We start from the raw sequence: 16,410 nt of genomic DNA, 5'->3' as shown, positions 1-16,410 counted from the left end.
CCCACCCCTGGACAGTACTCAAAATGTTGTAGTTGCTCTCTCACGTAATCTTTTTAGATTTGTTTCTTCCATGTTAAGATAAAATCTACTTAAAGAACCTTTGATAGCTTAGTTGAGCTTCCCTTGTTTTATGAGAATGAAACAGCAGAGAGGGAAAAATGTATTGGAAATATACCTAATTCTGAGAGAAGCTGATTAAAAATAGCTTGTCCACAACTGAATAAATAAGCATTGGGGTCTTGTGCCTTTTGTCTGAAGTGTGTGAAGAGAAGTGCTCAGAGGTTTCTTAGCACGTTCACAGTCAGAAATGCTAGTAGGACTGATCGCCATTTGCAATAAAATATTTACAAATTTTCTCTTGGAAGCATAAACACAGATAGGAATGAAAAAAATTGGAGGGAAAACCTGTATCAGTGGATTTGTAGGCATTTTAGTGCCAGCTATTGTATATTCCAGTCTTAAAATAAGCTTGTGGACTTGGCTATTTCAGTTTTAATTTTCTCTTTTTGGCAGGATTATGCTGACACAGAATTATTACTCTCACGGGAGAATGTGGACCAGGAGGCTCTGCTAAATTATGCCAGAGAAGCAGCTGACTTCTCCACTAATCAGCAGCTGCCATCGCTGGATTTTGCCATCAATCACTATGGGCAGCCAGATGTGGCCATGTTTGACTTCACGTGCATGTATGCATCAGAGAACGCAGCCCTGGTGCGAGAGCAGAATGGCCACCAGTTACTTGTGGCACTGGTTGGGGACAGTCTCTTAGAGGTTTGTGTTTTAAACTTCTCATGTGTAAACAGTGCATTGAAGCATAAGCACAAGCCATTGCATCTATCACTAAAGTATGTGCTGCCTATAAGAGTTATTGTAAGGAAAGATGCTGTTTATTATATAATAAAGTGGGAGGTTTGAAGAAAGGGTAGGAGTGTTGGGAAAACAGAATATTTAGGATGGTAATGATCTTGCTTAAGAAAATGTGTGTGGAGTTTTCCTTCTGAAGTTATGTCTGCTCCATCTGCTTCTTGTTGGGACAGTTAGACTCTCTACAGAACCTGCTGGAGGCCTGTTAATAACTACGATTTTGTAGTTGGTTAAAAAGTACCATCTTGAAGAGAAGCTGTTCAGGCACTCCAGGCTATGAGTTGTTGTTGGAAATAGAGAAACATTGATTTCTGGGAGCTCATGGGCAATTCACCATACATCTGGCTTCCTCTAGCCCAGTGGGAGTGGAGCTTTAAGCTAATTTCCCAGCAGATTACCTTCTGAATATATTCTTGATATTTGTTTAAAATTTTCACTAACTGATGCTTTTCCTGTCTCTGCTTTTTTTTTGTAAACTATAATATTAGCCATTTTGGCCAATGGGAACTGGAATAGCCAGGGGATTTTTGGCTGCAATGGACTCTGCTTGGATGGTACGAAGTTGGTCTCTCGGAGCTAGTCCTTTGGAAGTTCTTGCAGAGAGGTAATAGAGAAAACGTCTCATCATTCATTCTAGTTTCTTCTAGAACAAATACATAGACAGAATGAGAGATAAAAATTCTCACTGATTTTAGAGGATGCTTGTGGGTATAATTCAATTGAAGAAAAACTTTCCTAAGGAGCTGACAAACTGAAGTATATTTATAGAGGAATAAGAAATGTTGCAGCCGTTCTTGGTCTTTAGTTTCAAAAGCAGATTAGATTAAGAGTCTCTTTTTGGTGTTTACTGATATTACATGGAGAAAGTGAGCCTGGCTTACTGACACTAGCACTGCAATAGCAAAGCAGATGAAGATCTAGGTGCCTTTGAAGTGTCAGAGACAAAAATTCTTGCCATCCCCTATTATCTTGTAAATATCTTAAGAATTTCTTTTAAGGAAGCTAAGACCTGCTTTTATTTAATTTTCTCCTAAATTGGTCACTTTGTTTCAAGCCAAACAACATCTCATGTTTCTTTGGAATATTGAGTTTTTTATGGTTCTATCGTCTTTGGCTGAGTGTTGTTGTGATGACTCAAAGTGATATCTTAGAGATCAGAATTTGGGTAATTAAAAGATGGAGTAAGTAAAAGCAAGGTCTAATAGAACTTATTTTAAACTTAGGCAACTGCAGCTTCTGACCATCAGGAACTCTAGTATCAATTTAAAAATTGTATAAATGGCACAATGGATATTTAAAGTTCTATTTGTTTTAATTTTAAAAAATGGCAAAGATAATAATGTTGCAGTTGGAGCCAGACTTTCCTCACCCTTCCATTAGACATTTGCAGGCAGGAGTAAGATCTTCCCTGAGCCTTCACTTCTGCATGCTAAACAAACCTGGTTTCCTTGGCTTCTCCTCACAGGGCAAGTGCTCCGGTACCCTTGGTACTCTTGGACTCTTCCGGAGTCGCTCCAGTGTCTCATTGTCTTTCTTGTACTGGGGAACTCTTTCAGTTATGCTTAATGTATTGTTTTCTTCCCTCCTTTTGATTTCTGGAGTTGTATTACATTTCAGATTTTAATACACTTGTATTGAAACTTAGCTGTTTAGTGTCTGAAGTGGTTAGATTTCTGATCCGAATCAATGACTCTAGGTTTGACTTAGCAGTATGAGTAGTGATGCATCTTTTTAAAACAAACAAACAAACACCTACAAAACCTAAACCAACCAAAACAAAACCCAAAGCTTGTTTTTTAAATTTTATTTTCCCAAGGGAAAGCATTTATAGGCTACTGCCTCAGACCACCCCTGAGAATGTGAGTAAAAACTTCAGCCATTACAGCATTGATCCTGCCACCCGGTATCCCAATATCAACGTCAACTTTTTGCGGCCACAGCAGGTAACTGGACAAATGGTGCTTCTGAATGCTTGCAGTCTGTGTTGTTTTTCCTTATGTGAAGATATGCTAATGTTTTGGGAACAGAAAGTGACTTGATGTGGCAGTATAGCCTGGAAGCAGCAAAAAGCAGATATACCAGTCAAGAGTAGACCTTTTAACAAAATCCTGTTTAGGAATTTTTGATTTTGACAGTTTTAACCTTGCTGTAATGATACATGAAATCTCAGTGTGTGCGTGTGTGTGTGTGCAGGCGCACACGCATTTTCTTTGTAATAATCTAGTATAGCAGTCTGTCGTTGCAGTGTGGTTTCCACTGAGCATCAGTGGTCAGCTAGACTGTTAGCACTGACTAGCTGTTCTTTGTTATTCTGGGGTTCTTGGGCTAGAGATTTCTGCTGCATAGCTGTACTTACCTTCCTTTTGGTGCATTGGGATGGCTCTTCCTGTCTTGCTCTTTCTGTATGGATTTTGGGTGCATGGCATGTGGGTAATTTTTAATTTTTTTTTTGTGTCATTTTAGGTACGCCACTTGTATAATACAGGAGACTTGAAAGATATTCACCTGGAAATAGAGAACTTTGTGAACTCTAGGACACCAAAGCTGACCCGGAATGGTAGGCCTGGCTACTGCTGCATTCCTTTCAGTATTCTGGAGCTGGATCAATGCAGGACATAGAGCTTGAAGGCTCTAAAGTATTACTTAACCAGTCTCTTCTGGTTTAGAAAAAGTATCTGGCAATTGTTTGATCAATAGTCTGATTTTTCAAAATTTTCACATTTCAATTAACATGTAAATGTATTTTTGTTTCCCTAATTTCCTTTGTTTTATAATGCTGTTATATTTATTAGCATATTTGCTTATGCAAGCAACTTTTTCACCTCCTTTATTCAATAATAATGTCCTTACTTAAAGTGCAGAAGCCTCGCCTGAATTTACTCTTAACAGTAAACTCAGAATGCTTACAAACATAACAGAAGGTATTTCTTGTGCAGTCTTTCATGTTCATGCTTTCCTTTACTTAATCTCAGTTTAACTAAATGAAACTTCTCTTTGCTTGTGTTATTCTGAGAGATAGATGCCTTGTAATAAGCATTTTGATAGCTGTCTATTAGTCCTGTACCCTGAGGGGTATGTTGAACTTTTCCTTTTGCACACCTTGCCTTTGGATGTCCAGATAGTGTTTGGGGACTCTCAGAATGGCACTTTGCTGCTAAGCCTCCCTTTCACTGCTGAATGGCTATGCAGTCTTTTGATTTGTTCTTTGGCCTGCAACCACATCCCTTTAGGCTGTAATCTGTCAGATCTTGCAGTAAGGCAAGGTCAAAACAGTCAGTGCTTTTAAAGGAAAGCTTTCAAGAGAAAAGAAAAAGTTGCAGTAGTACATTTGTAGTTCTTCCATTAGAAATAGTATATCTAGGCTTTAGAGGGCATTAGTGCTACTGTATATCCTTTTGATCATATTTAATACAAGCCTTTGTGACTTGTTTTTTAATTCCTGGGGCTCTTTTACAAGGTCTAGGGTGAAAAGCCTGGCAAGTTATAACTTAGATAATTACTTTTAGCAAATTAAAAATCCTTTCTTGGATCTAAAATAGATAAGACAGTATTTAAAAAAAACAAACTGTCCTGTATTGCTCATTGTGGAAGGAGTTTGTTGTTTACATGAAGGTTTTGCTTGTTTATGCATGGTTTTTCAGTTGGTCTTAGAATTCATTAAAGAGATTTTGTACATTTCTACTTAAAAATATGATTTCTTACAGAGTCTGTAGCTCGCTCTAGTAAATTGCTCAATTGGTGCCAGAGGCAGACGGATGGATATGCTGGTGTAAATGTGACAGATCTCACAATGTCATGGAAAAGTGGCCTAGCTTTGTGTGCAATTATCCACAGATACCGTCCAGACTTAATGTGAGTAACTGACTGTTTTGAATAACTGGGAAGAGCAGAACATTAGTGATACTCGTAAATAATAGTATGGAGAGTGAGGCAATGCATTTGTGACTTATGGAGAAATGGATTGAAATGAGTTAAATTAAACTTGATAGAAGCTAATGTATGGTGATTTACCAGCAGAGTGGAAGGTCCTAATAGCTTGATGAATATGAAGATAAATGTGTTGTCATTTTCCCTTCTGGATTATTTGACAGAATTAAGCTTCAGATTGGTACTGACTGGAAAGCATTATTGACTGACAGCTCTTTTCTCTGTGAAGTTAGTTCCGGTTAAATTTGTCACGAACCAGTCTCCACACAGACACTGTCTCCTGTTTAACAGTAACTCTTTCAAAAGACTTTTAGACTGCTCTTTTTAGAAGTAGTCACCCACAGTCTAGAGTCATTGCTACTGTTTATGCACTACCATGCTGACTGGTTGAATGAGAGGTGTCCTCTTACATGATGCATTGGGTAAAACAGTGCCCAGATTCTAGAATGGGAAAACATTGACTGGAAGAAGTAACAGGAGCAAAGACTCTGCAACTTTAATTGAAATCTGAAATGGCTTCAACTTCCCAAAGAGACATGAATAAAAATAGATGCTAGAGCTGTATTTAGAGACATAATCCAATGTAAAGCATGCTGAAAAACTACTTGGTTATTGCCTTCCATGTACACTGAATTACTTCTCTATTGGTGTACTCGAGTTAAATTAACTCTGTTTAATAGCTATAGAGCTTGTGGAGATTTCAAATAGCTTTTAAAATGTTTTATATAATCTCTGAAAACTATGGCTTTTTATTTGTATAGTATTTGTATAGTTGTACAAGTTTTGGAAAAAGCCAGCAGAACTAAAATATGGATCAGTCAAGGAAAAAGGGGACAAAGGTGAAGACTTAATTTAGTTCCAAGCACACAAAAGATTTTACGTAGAGGAAAACAATACAGTCTTCCAGCAAATGAGGAAGTGAAGATATTTTTGGAGGATAATAAAGCTTTTAATAAGAAAAATCTAGGTTTGGAGAAGGAGCAAAAAATGAAAAAAACCCCAAACATCTGAGCCAAAGTTCACCATTAAGTAGCATCAACTCTGCAATACAAAAAGTCTGTTGGCAAATAAATTTTAGAGATTTATGGAAAAAAAAAAAGGAGATGTATCCCTGAGATTTTTCAGAAGACTAGTTTCTACTTCATTCAGTGCATGCTGTCTTTCTGCCCTTTTCAGAGACTTTGATTCTTTGGACGAGCACAATGTGGAGAAGAATAACCAGATGGCCTTTGACATTGCTGAAAAAGAGTTTGGAATATCTCCCATTATGACTGGAAAGGAAATGGCATCTGTCGGAGAGCCAGATAAACTGTCGATGGTGATGTACCTCACACAGTTCTATGAGATGTTCAAAGACACCATCCCCTCTAGCGGTAAGGAGTTTGGGGCAGGTCTTTCAGATTTAAAGACAGCTTCAGAATGAACGTGTGTGCTTCAGTTATCTTCATGCTTCATAAACTCATAATAGTCACTCACTAACTTTACATTACAAAAGTGGTGCTGATAAAGACCATGTTAGCAGCATCAGCAGCAAAAAGTGAGTTAATACAAAATAACATTCTCAAAATAATGTCCTCAAAAGTTCTAAACTCACTTCAGCACTAGTAGATAACTTTTCTGCTTTCTTGCTTCTATTAGGGGTTCATTAATCTTGGCTAATGTGAGGTGCCTTGCTAGTAGTTGTTTCGTAGATAATTTCAAAACACTGGCCAAGTTTTGTATGTATTTACCACCTGTGAATGGTGAGAGTAACTTCATGAATAAAAATAGATGCTAGAGCTGTATTTGGAGACATAATCCAATGTAAAGCCAAGGCAAGGAACAATGGAAGATCTTTGATTAGAACTGAAAGACGTAATTGCCTAACACAAATCAATAGAGTTGAACTTTAAATATTAATAGTGTTGTTACAGGTGGTTATTACTGATTATCTTTATTCAAGTCTATTGTTCTGGTGGGAAAAAGAAGTGTGTTTAACAACCTTTTAAAAATATAATGTCTACCAGGTATTATTTCCAAAACTCTGAACTCTTCTTAAGAATACTGATGATCGTGATGCTCTTTCAATTTGCAAGTAAATAGGGTAAACAAAACCAGTATTTATTCTGGGTGGTTATAAACCCTGAAAGAAGAATTGATTCTGGCAAACTGAAAAAGCAGAGCAGCTGAGAAAGGTATTCATTCTGCACAGTACAATAATTTTGTATGGAGAACTTAAGAAAAGGAGTGTTATGTTAAAAAGAAATCGGTGAGTCCTTCAGTTGTGTATTTAACAATAGCACCACAGAAATAACTTCTTGGCATTCCCTTGTCCTACCTGTTTTTGCTTACAGATAGTCTGGACCTGAATGCAGAAGAAAAAGCTGCCCTAATTGCCAGTACCAAATCGCCTATCTCTTTTCTCAGTAAACTGGGACAAAGCATCTCTCGGAAACGCACTCCGAAGGTAACCATACCACAGTTGTGATAACACTTGCGTCTCTTAGGCTGCTGTCTAAGTAGGTGGTACTAAAAGTGTGTGTGTGTATCTACTACGCACTTACAAAAGACCATGTGTTCATCAGCTCTTGGCGTGGGACAACACGTGACATTTATAACTGCAGAATTACATCTGTAATATGTACTCTCAATTAGTGATGTATTTCAGTCTTAAAATTCTAGCCTTTGGTAGTTATTTGAGGATATATTTTGTATTAGAACATAATGGGTTGCTCAGTTCCCTATTAGTTGAAAGTGTTGAATAATGTCCAATTTGAATGTAAGAATCCCCTTAAACAAATGGAGAATGAGCCCAGAGAATTAATCAGTTGTGTTGCAAAGCTTATTTGAGTGCACTGATAACATTTATCTCAGGTCAGAAAAGTATGAGAATCCTTATCTTTGGGTTTTTTCCTCCTCCTTCCATTTTCAGGACAAAAAAGAAAAGGAACTGGATGGTGCAGGAAAGAGGAGAAAAACCAGTCAATCTGAGGATGTAAGTATTACAGTGAGGAAGGTATCAGGGAGGAAAACATATGGTAGGTTCCTTGTTTCCACTTCAGTCCTTTCATTTTCTATATCCAGACAGGGTTTATATAAGAATTATTTTTTTAAAGAGAAAAATCAGTTATTCTTCAGAGGTTATGCTTTGCCGTAGCTATAGTGCAAATATTTTACTGATGCTTATGAAAGAATAATACACAACAAATGAAATCTTACATCTCCCTCATATTCTATTTTTACTGCAATTTACTTTGATTTGATGAGGACACCAAAAATAAAACTTTCATTTAGTAAAGTCATGCAGTATAGTCATAATTTTCATTCATATTTAAACTTTAGCCTTGGTAGTGCAAAAAGCATACGTTTCTAGTATGCCATATGAGGCAGTGCTTCACTTCAAATGTTCATAGCCAAATAGGTACAAGTAAGTTAAAACTTGGTACTTTGAGTTTTAGTGAAGGTTTGAAGATAGGTCTTTGCTTCGTATAAGTGGATTTGTGAGTGTGTTTCAACTGTAGTCTCTTTGGTAGGTAAGTGTATCAGTGGAGGTTGAAAAGATAAGTAAAGTTTAACAGAACTTTTGATGATATGCCAAAGGAAGTAAAATGTGAGCTTTCAACTGCAGACTAATAGATTTGTTTTCTACGGTGTTAGAAACCTGTCGCAGCAAAGGGGTCAAGAGGACAAGGTTGTCCGGTTGCATCTTGTTAAATTTTGATATTGCTAATTGTTAGGAGGACATCCCACGAAGCTACAGAGAAGAAAGGCCCACACTGGTGAGTGCCCTGACAGAGAGAAGAATTGATGCTGCCATTGGGAATCAGAACAAAGTCAAGTCTATGGCAACCCAGCTACTGGCCAAGTTTGAGGAGAATGCACCAGTGCAATCCTCAAGCTTACGAAGACAGGTAGGAGATGGATAATAAACCCCTTTATTTGGGAATTACGGAGGAAAATAATGAATAATAACATGCATTCCTTGAGATAGGATGCTAGTGGTGCTCTTCTGCTTCAAAGGCTCTCCTAGGGAAGAGTGAGGCTTACTCTAAAGAGAAAAGTTTTAAATTGGTGTAACGTCATCTTAAAATGCTGATGTTTGTCCTACTCTTTACCAATCAAATGTTTCCTCAGACACTACATATTGGCTGGAATAACTGTAATGATTTGAAGGAAATTAAAATAAAGGGAAGGTCAAAAAACATAGTAACGTCATCTTAAAATGCTGATGTTTGTCCTACTCTTTACCAATCAAATGTTTCCTCAGACACTACATATTGGCTGGAATAACTGTAATGATTTGAAGGAACAATGAAAATAAAGGGAAGGTCCAAAAACATATGTAGTTCCCCATTTTTGGATGTTTTTTCCCTTTTTTATATTTTACTTGCTAAATGAATTCTCCCCTGCTGTATTTTTTTGTTTCTTAAATGTTTGTCTGTCTTACTCTGTATCCCATTCCTTTGGCTTTCTTTGAGTTTCCTTTACTATTTTATCTTTCCTCCTTGGTCCCAATCCACTTAACCTGCATGCAGCAACTTGTCCTGCCTTATCAAGAACGTGTTCACAACCAACCATCCAGCAGACGAGAGCAGGGCCGTCTTGCTCCCATACCCCAGTGGAAACAGGTAAAGAAACTGATTATGAATACAATGCATTGCCTGCATCCAACACCAGCTATCACTGTCCTGTTTTCAAACCAGTCACTTTCTAGTACTGTGTGAGTCCATTATTTTAAATAATTTAACTTTTATTGAATAAAATCAAACCTGCTTTGGTAATGATGCATGGTTTAATGTTTCTAAAGGACTTCGTCAAAACTTCTCTGCCCTCTTATGATAGTTTCAACTTCCCAGGATTTCAGTGGATGTTTTAGCAGAAATCTTGGCTACAGATGCAACCTAGTGTAGACATTTTATTATACAGAGTATTTCTAGATTTTTCTGTTAGAAAAAAATATGAAAATATGTAGGCTGTTATCACAACCAATGAGGTTAAAGGTACCATGCCATCTATGATATTAAAGCTCTTCCTTGATATAAATAGTAAAATTGGTTATAAGTTTTGCTATTCACATGTGAAATCTTATGTGTTCTGCAGTTACAGGAGACTTCACTGTGTTTTCCTTTTCCCTGTGACAAATGTAGCTGTCCTTGTGAACTTCTCACATTAATTGAATTGAAGATTCATGTATTACTGTGAATTAAGTAAATTTTAGGTTTTCAGCCACAGAGGGGGTCAGAATAGGGATCAACAGCAGAACAATCTGCAGGTATCAAATTTTATTTTCTCTCATGTGTTTTGGCCCAGTGTCATTGCCGGTGTTTTTCTTTCAGCAGTGCACTTTCAAAAGCAAGGCCAATCTTTTCAGGCAGATAGGGATACTTATCTCACCGGCTTCCTCCACTTCCACTGTTTCCCTGTGCAAATGGCCTCCCCATGTTTTTGGGAGTGCTGAGATTCATTTATCTGGCAGCCGTAATTTGGAGAAACATCTGCTTCTTTCTGCTTGCAGTTTAATCAGAGCATAGTTTGGAGTCAAGAGGAAGAAGATTATACTAGTTTGCAAATTCGCTGTTCTGCATGTTTGTAGATTCATAGTGAACTTCATCTTTAAGGCATTCAGCACAGTTAGTGCTGTATGTCATGACTAGTGCCATGATCTAGAAGATTTATTTCCAGGAAAGAAGAGCTAAACCAGGGGAATTGTTGTCAGTAGGACTGTCAAGAGAGTCTTTAAAATGTCAACATTATGTTTAGGTTTCCTAACTCAGTGGTTTTTCTTCTACATTGTGTCTCACCAAAATCTTCTTTATAGGCTAATGAGCACTTTCAGGTGGATACACATAATCCATGATTAAGACAATTTTTTTTTTTAAGAATACTTCAACAGAAGATGGGTGGTTCTTGGGTCCAGTTTTCATGCTGTATTTTGCAGTGCTTTTCATCTGACAATTGAAATGGAGAAGAATAAAACTGGGTCTCAAGGATGCTAAATCTGCAGGATACAGTAGGATCAAAGAAACAGTTGATACGGTCCCTATTCCAGAGGTTCCTTATTATTTGCCTAGCAAAATGAAGAACATCAATTGTATTCATTCATTACCTATGGGAATATATAGAATCATTTAGTCTTAACAGATCAGCTGAGGCAGGAAGCCATCCACTGAGCCAAGCTGACAGCTTTGCCAAGCTTGGACAGAAATCCATCCTACAGGAAGCTGTTGCTGAAGTAGTGCTTCAGCTAGCTGTTGAGATTGCTAATTCTGGTTGCTTAGGCATGCAGAATCTGATATCTGTGAGACTGTATGCTACTACGGTATGGAAACGGCTTTCTACTGTGACACTGAACACTCCAGCTACAAAGCTCTTCCCTTGGCCACAGGTTACCAGCACTGGAGTTGGCATGGGGCACCCATATATGTTACTAGAGTTACTGTAAAGGATTAATATTGCTCTTGACAAGCTCTTTAGGGAGGATGTGTGTTTACTGGAAAGAGCTGTTCATGAAGCTATGGGAAAAGCTTGTCTTGCTTGGCACAGATGTCAGAGTTTATGAGCAGAAACTTCTGCCAGTGACTGTATATAAGATATATCACATAGCAAATACCTTCTCCTGAAGAGTCCTTTGAAGAGAAGCAAAGCTCTTCCTAAGGGGACAAAGTGCTGACGCGTTATTCATGGAAACTACAAGTTGTCTGATGTTCTTGCCAGTACGCAGAATGAAACTGAGGTCCTCGGGGTCTTTGGGAGAAAGAAAGTTTTGTGTCTTGTGTTTGGTAGGTTTGGTTCTGTGTCTTGGAAACCGCATGGAAGAGGGAAGTGTACTGTAAAAGCGTAAGAGTGATTGCGTTGGTAGGTTTGGTTCTGTGTCTTGGAAACTGCATGGAAGAGGGAAGTATACTGTAAAAGCGTAAGAGTGATTGCAGGGGAGATACCACACAGTTGCAAAGGATGTGGTCTGGGTTGGACCCCCAGTTTTGATGGAAAATGTATGTCTGCTTTAGGCTATTGCCTGTCAGTGTCTGTCAGATGGACTTAGCTGTACTTGATTATCAGTTTAAGTCTAGAATCTTGCTTTGCCCTGGAACTCAAAGTTACGAGGCCAGCTGTTTCACTGACTTTGCAAGGCACACTGGCTCTGTGTCTGTTGTACAGGTGGGGTAAGGGTGGCTTGCTAAGACAGGATTCCTAGAAAGAATGAAATCTTGGCAGAGTCTGCTCTGAAGGAGTTTTTACTTTAATTAGAAGACCTTTAATGCTACCTCTCTTGGAAGGGGAAAACCTTCAAAAGATCAAGCAGGTTAAAAACCTGACCAATCTGCTGACCGTGGTATTGCGTGTGGCCTGCATTTTCCTCATGAATTGGATTACATAGTTTGCTTTTTTGAGCTATACTTTGAGAATATTGATCTGTGTTATCACAATTGGGTTTGTGCTATTATAAGCACCTCAGCAGCAGCTGGTAATGCTAGCTGATGAAAGGAGCTCGTAATGCTAATAAAGATACTGTTAAGTGTATGTGCACAGTGTAATTGTAATATAATGTAAAATGTAATTTTTTATGTGATAGTCATATCTCCTAAAAATACTGGATTGTGTTTCATGGTGTGGTGGTTAATCTCCTCAAAATAATGCCTGCTTGTGTAAGAACATCTTCCATGGTGTATTCTATTGCTTTCCAACCCATTTTGTCTGCTTTTGGGAAAGACCATCTCATCAGGGGTCATGAAGCCATTGAAAAGCCGTGTGGTCTATCCAGAAGAGGAACTGACTGTTTTGGGTATGGTATGGGAGAGGAGTCTTTTAAACTGTATTTTGTCCTGGCTTTCCAGACTCTCAGCTTATGGCCTTCAGTAGTTTCCTGTTATAGTTTCATAGGTCTCCTAACAGAACAAGGTGAGATAAGCTTAACTCACCGATGTGTGCAAAGATGCTTGTAAGATGGAGATCACGTCTTTTGGTGCAAATCTTTTCTGCTTCTGGAGGTCTGATGCTTGTTGTTTTGAGACGGTCCCCTGAGGTGTCATAAAGGTGTAGCAATACAAACTCTTCTCAGTAATTCTGTTGGAACTGTGGTTTTTGAAGATACACAATGACTGAGATGACCACAGTCACCAGGAGCTGAAATCTTAACAGACGAGAACTTACTACACCAATGATTTATGCAAATATTGTTTTTCGTACTTCATTTCTTATTTAAATCCATTGATATATCCTTCCTCTTTTCTATAGCCATCTTTGTCATTGCATGCTCAGAAATGCATACTACTGTAGGACTGAATATGTACTTCATATACCTGTACAATGTTGTATTCTGAGATCTGCCAGGGAAAAATAGATAAGTTTGTGAAAATATGGAAATTTGAAATGTAACTCAGCCATGGTCAGATGAAAGTCCATGAACAGTTGTAGCGGTTGAAAATGTCATCACCCTTTCAGCTAGAAATTTGTGACTTCACTGATTCTTTTGAAACAGCATATAAATGTTCCTCATCCAGTTCAGTGCAAAGTCATGTGCTTTAGTTTAAGCTTCTCGTAGCATCTGTTTGAATTAAAAGTTGTTTTTGTTTTTTTTTTTTTCCTGAAAGGGAAGAAAACACCCAAACAGATGTTAGTGCCATCTCAGCTGTAAGGGCAGTAAGGAACATCTGTAATATATTTAAGCAGTGTCCCATTTCTTTTTGGAGGCTGTCTAACAGTGGCTTTTGATACACGGCATATTTTTTTTGTAGTGCAACAATTTCCAGATATGTTCTGGTGAAAACTCAAAAGAAAAGGAAAAAATCAGACAGGTGATACATTGTTAATCAAGAAGTGGTAGAGAAAAAACTGTACATGGTAAGGAGGTACAGAACTAGAAAGGCATGTTTTCTGACATATTGAAATGAGGACGTGTATGTACATTGTGTAATATTCAGATTGTTAGATATCGCTACATTTTAACTACAAAACAGCTGTATTTATGTTCTAGTAAAATAGCAGAATACAGTTTAACTGAGGTAGTTTACTGTCTGTAAGTTAAAGAGGAGGGATCTGAAACTGAGAACAGAACGCGGTGACTTGAGTTCTTTGCTAATGAACTATAAGCAAGGCTAATTACGTCAACAGAAAGGATATATTTAAATGTTGCAAGCCACAGCAATAAGTAATTTTTCATGAAGCAAAGAGAGCAGTCCAGATGTGCCATGGAGAGTTCCAGGTTGTACCTTTCACTGATTGTAATACCTCAAGTCAGAAACTCAACTGATGATTGATATAAGTACATGTTGGCTGCCCCTAGAAGTATCTGTCAAATGGACATGTGATCATGTGGCTATGGGTGAAAAACTTTGGTCTTTCAGCTTCAGACAAAATGTGGCTTTTTGTGGGTCATTTGTGAGAGGTGTGAGCTTGGGATCACAGTTTCTCAGTTCATGTGTTCTGGCCTGTCTCCCCAAAGCCAATGGTAATGTTATCTCTTTTCTACTGTTATTATTTTTTTTGCTTTTTCTGTTTTAAAAAAAGATGAGAAGTAAGGAACGTTCTCGGACCTGCCCCAAAAAAGTGATCATGCTCTCTTCTTCCACTCCACCTCCCTCTCCACCGTATCCCAGGCAGCAGGTGATTCCCTCTGCATGCTCTGTCCCTCTCTCTTCATTACTGCTTGTACAAGTGACTAGATCCGTTATTGGATATCCCATTTACAAATACATTTCCAATTTTATTTTTTCAGAAAGTGATAGGGCTTCTTCAGCCTCTTAGATTAGAAACACAAGTTGGCGTTAGCTCACTAGAAGTGATCACTATCTGATGCACTGGAGACTCTGAGATTTTACTGTAAGGTAATTTGTAATTACAGTAGCCTGTTGCAGTTTTGAGTTGCAGCAAAATAGAAATCAAGTGTTTGGAGTAGTGCAGGGAAAGAAAATGCAACTTCTCTTCATCTCCACTCTTCGTTTAAACAAGTGTGAATGAAAACCTGCCCTTGTATTCATGAAACTCTTTCAGGATTACTTGTATGAAGTGCCTTTTTAGAGTGTTGCGGTGGCCTGCACATGTCCAGTGTTGTCTTTCTGTTTTCCCCATACCCAAGGCTTTGTCTCACAGAGTTTGTGTTCAGTCTGTTTGAGTTTGAATTTGGAGCAGTGAGAGCTGTTCTGAACAGAGTGTATAAATATGCATCCAGATGTTTGTGCACGTGTTTGTTGTCCTTCTAGTTAAATATTACCTGAAATACTTTAATATTTATATTGTGTCATACCATAGTCATTGTTCTTCTTTGAGTTGTATCTTTTTTAAAAATTTTGTTTCATTTTCCTATGGCAGTAATAAATTCCACTCCTTCCTGATCAATCCTAAACTAACCTGGAGGTGATAAAAAGGCAGCTGCAGTTCCATAGACCTCCCGTAACTTTAAATAGGAATTGTACAAATAAATTTCCCCATAGGTGGGAAGCATTTATTTGCCGAGCACTTGTATGCGTATAAACTCTATAAAGGAATGTTACCTTTTATCAGAGAAGACACGACTTATTTTCTTGGGCATAAAGTTTGACTTGTCTTATTGCTGCAACTTCTCAGAGTGCTGTTACCTGTTACATTTAATCTAGTCTAATTATTGTCAGCCTCTGTGGAACACACATTTCCTGCTGGCTGTCTGGTGTCTGCATCTGCAAGATAGGTCAGGCCTGCTTACTGGTCTGGTTTAAGACTGTCTTAACAAAAAAGTGTTTAGTTTTCTGTCACAGTGTGGACAGCATGGTGCAAGAAAGGATGCAGGAATGGACATCTAGGTAGAATGAGTGGGGAAAGCCATTTTCATTAGCAAAACCCAAATTTAAACTGAATTGAGTGTAATATCACCAGACAATGTGATAGCTAGCAGCTGCCTTCCTCTTGTCAACATCCTTAGAAAATTTTGACAGATACATTTCATGAGAGAAGAAAGGTTTTCCCCAATCTTACAGACAGAGAAACGGAGGTAGTTAAATTCTGAGTTTTACTACTTAATCTATGGCATGGGATTAATTTTCCATATAGAGAAATTGGCTTTTAGTCACTAAGGACCTCTTAGCTCTGTATTTTCCCTCCCTAGCTTCTCCAAGTGTTTGTCCTGTGTCTTTTTGGTTGCTTCGTTCAGTCATGAGAACCAACTACTGATGGATCCAAGTGTACTTTGACCATTTTCTACATTGTGTCCAGTAGGAAATTTTTTGCATGTCTTCTTACTCAGACAAATAATAATTTTAAAAAAATATTTTGGCTTCCTCCTTTTAACTCTGAGGAATTTTTACCCCCTGTGCTACAGAACTGATCTGTTAGACTCAGTTGAGACCAGTCTGCTTTTGGAGACATTCTTTTTTCCCTAGGAATGATTTCTTTTCCTGAAATTGTCTTGGCCCAGGCCTCAGAGCGAGTCAGATGGATCTATGTCCTTGTTACACTGATATCTTTTAAAACCTGTACCTCTGCGCTTCTCATGCATTCATTCTGCCACTTCTTTTAACCTTTCCCTTTCCTTCCTTTGATCTAACATCACAGTATGAGTTACACTGAGTGTCTTACCATCTTTATTGTACTAATTTCATTGGATTGTGGTACTATATGGTGGTTTACTGACCTAATACAAATTTATATGGACTATTTTTTTAAAACTTT

The 16,410-nt window shown here is 38.0% G+C and overlaps 1 protein-coding gene across 1 annotated transcript in view; it reads left to right on the top strand.

The window, feature by feature from the left end:
• Nucleotides 1-513: 513 nt before the first annotated feature.
• The window catches only part of LOC104465616 (protein-methionine sulfoxide oxidase MICAL3-like), a gene marked incomplete at both ends in the record, with an annotated part of 28,261 nt that continues 12,364 nt past the window's right edge, over nt 514-16,410 (top strand). Inside the window, 10 exons of the mRNA XM_010078741.1 lie at nt 514-771; nt 1,353-1,468; nt 2,681-2,807; nt 3,328-3,421; nt 4,569-4,716; nt 5,968-6,164; nt 7,125-7,237; nt 7,703-7,765; nt 8,508-8,681; nt 14,278-14,373. Of these exons, the coding sequence (XP_010077043.1) occupies nt 514-771; nt 1,353-1,468; nt 2,681-2,807; nt 3,328-3,421; nt 4,569-4,716; nt 5,968-6,164; nt 7,125-7,237; nt 7,703-7,765; nt 8,508-8,681; nt 14,278-14,373 (1,386 nt within the window). The remainder of the gene's footprint in view (nt 772-1,352; nt 1,469-2,680; nt 2,808-3,327; nt 3,422-4,568; nt 4,717-5,967; nt 6,165-7,124; nt 7,238-7,702; nt 7,766-8,507; nt 8,682-14,277; nt 14,374-16,410) is intronic.

This window comes from Pterocles gutturalis, unplaced genomic scaffold (genome assembly GCF_000699245.1).
Source record: "Pterocles gutturalis isolate BGI_N339 unplaced genomic scaffold, ASM69924v1 scaffold14518, whole genome shotgun sequence".
In the NCBI taxonomy this organism is placed as follows: domain Eukaryota; kingdom Metazoa; phylum Chordata; class Aves; order Pterocliformes; family Pteroclidae; genus Pterocles; species Pterocles gutturalis.
This window is presented reverse-complemented; position numbering and strand designations above follow the sequence as displayed.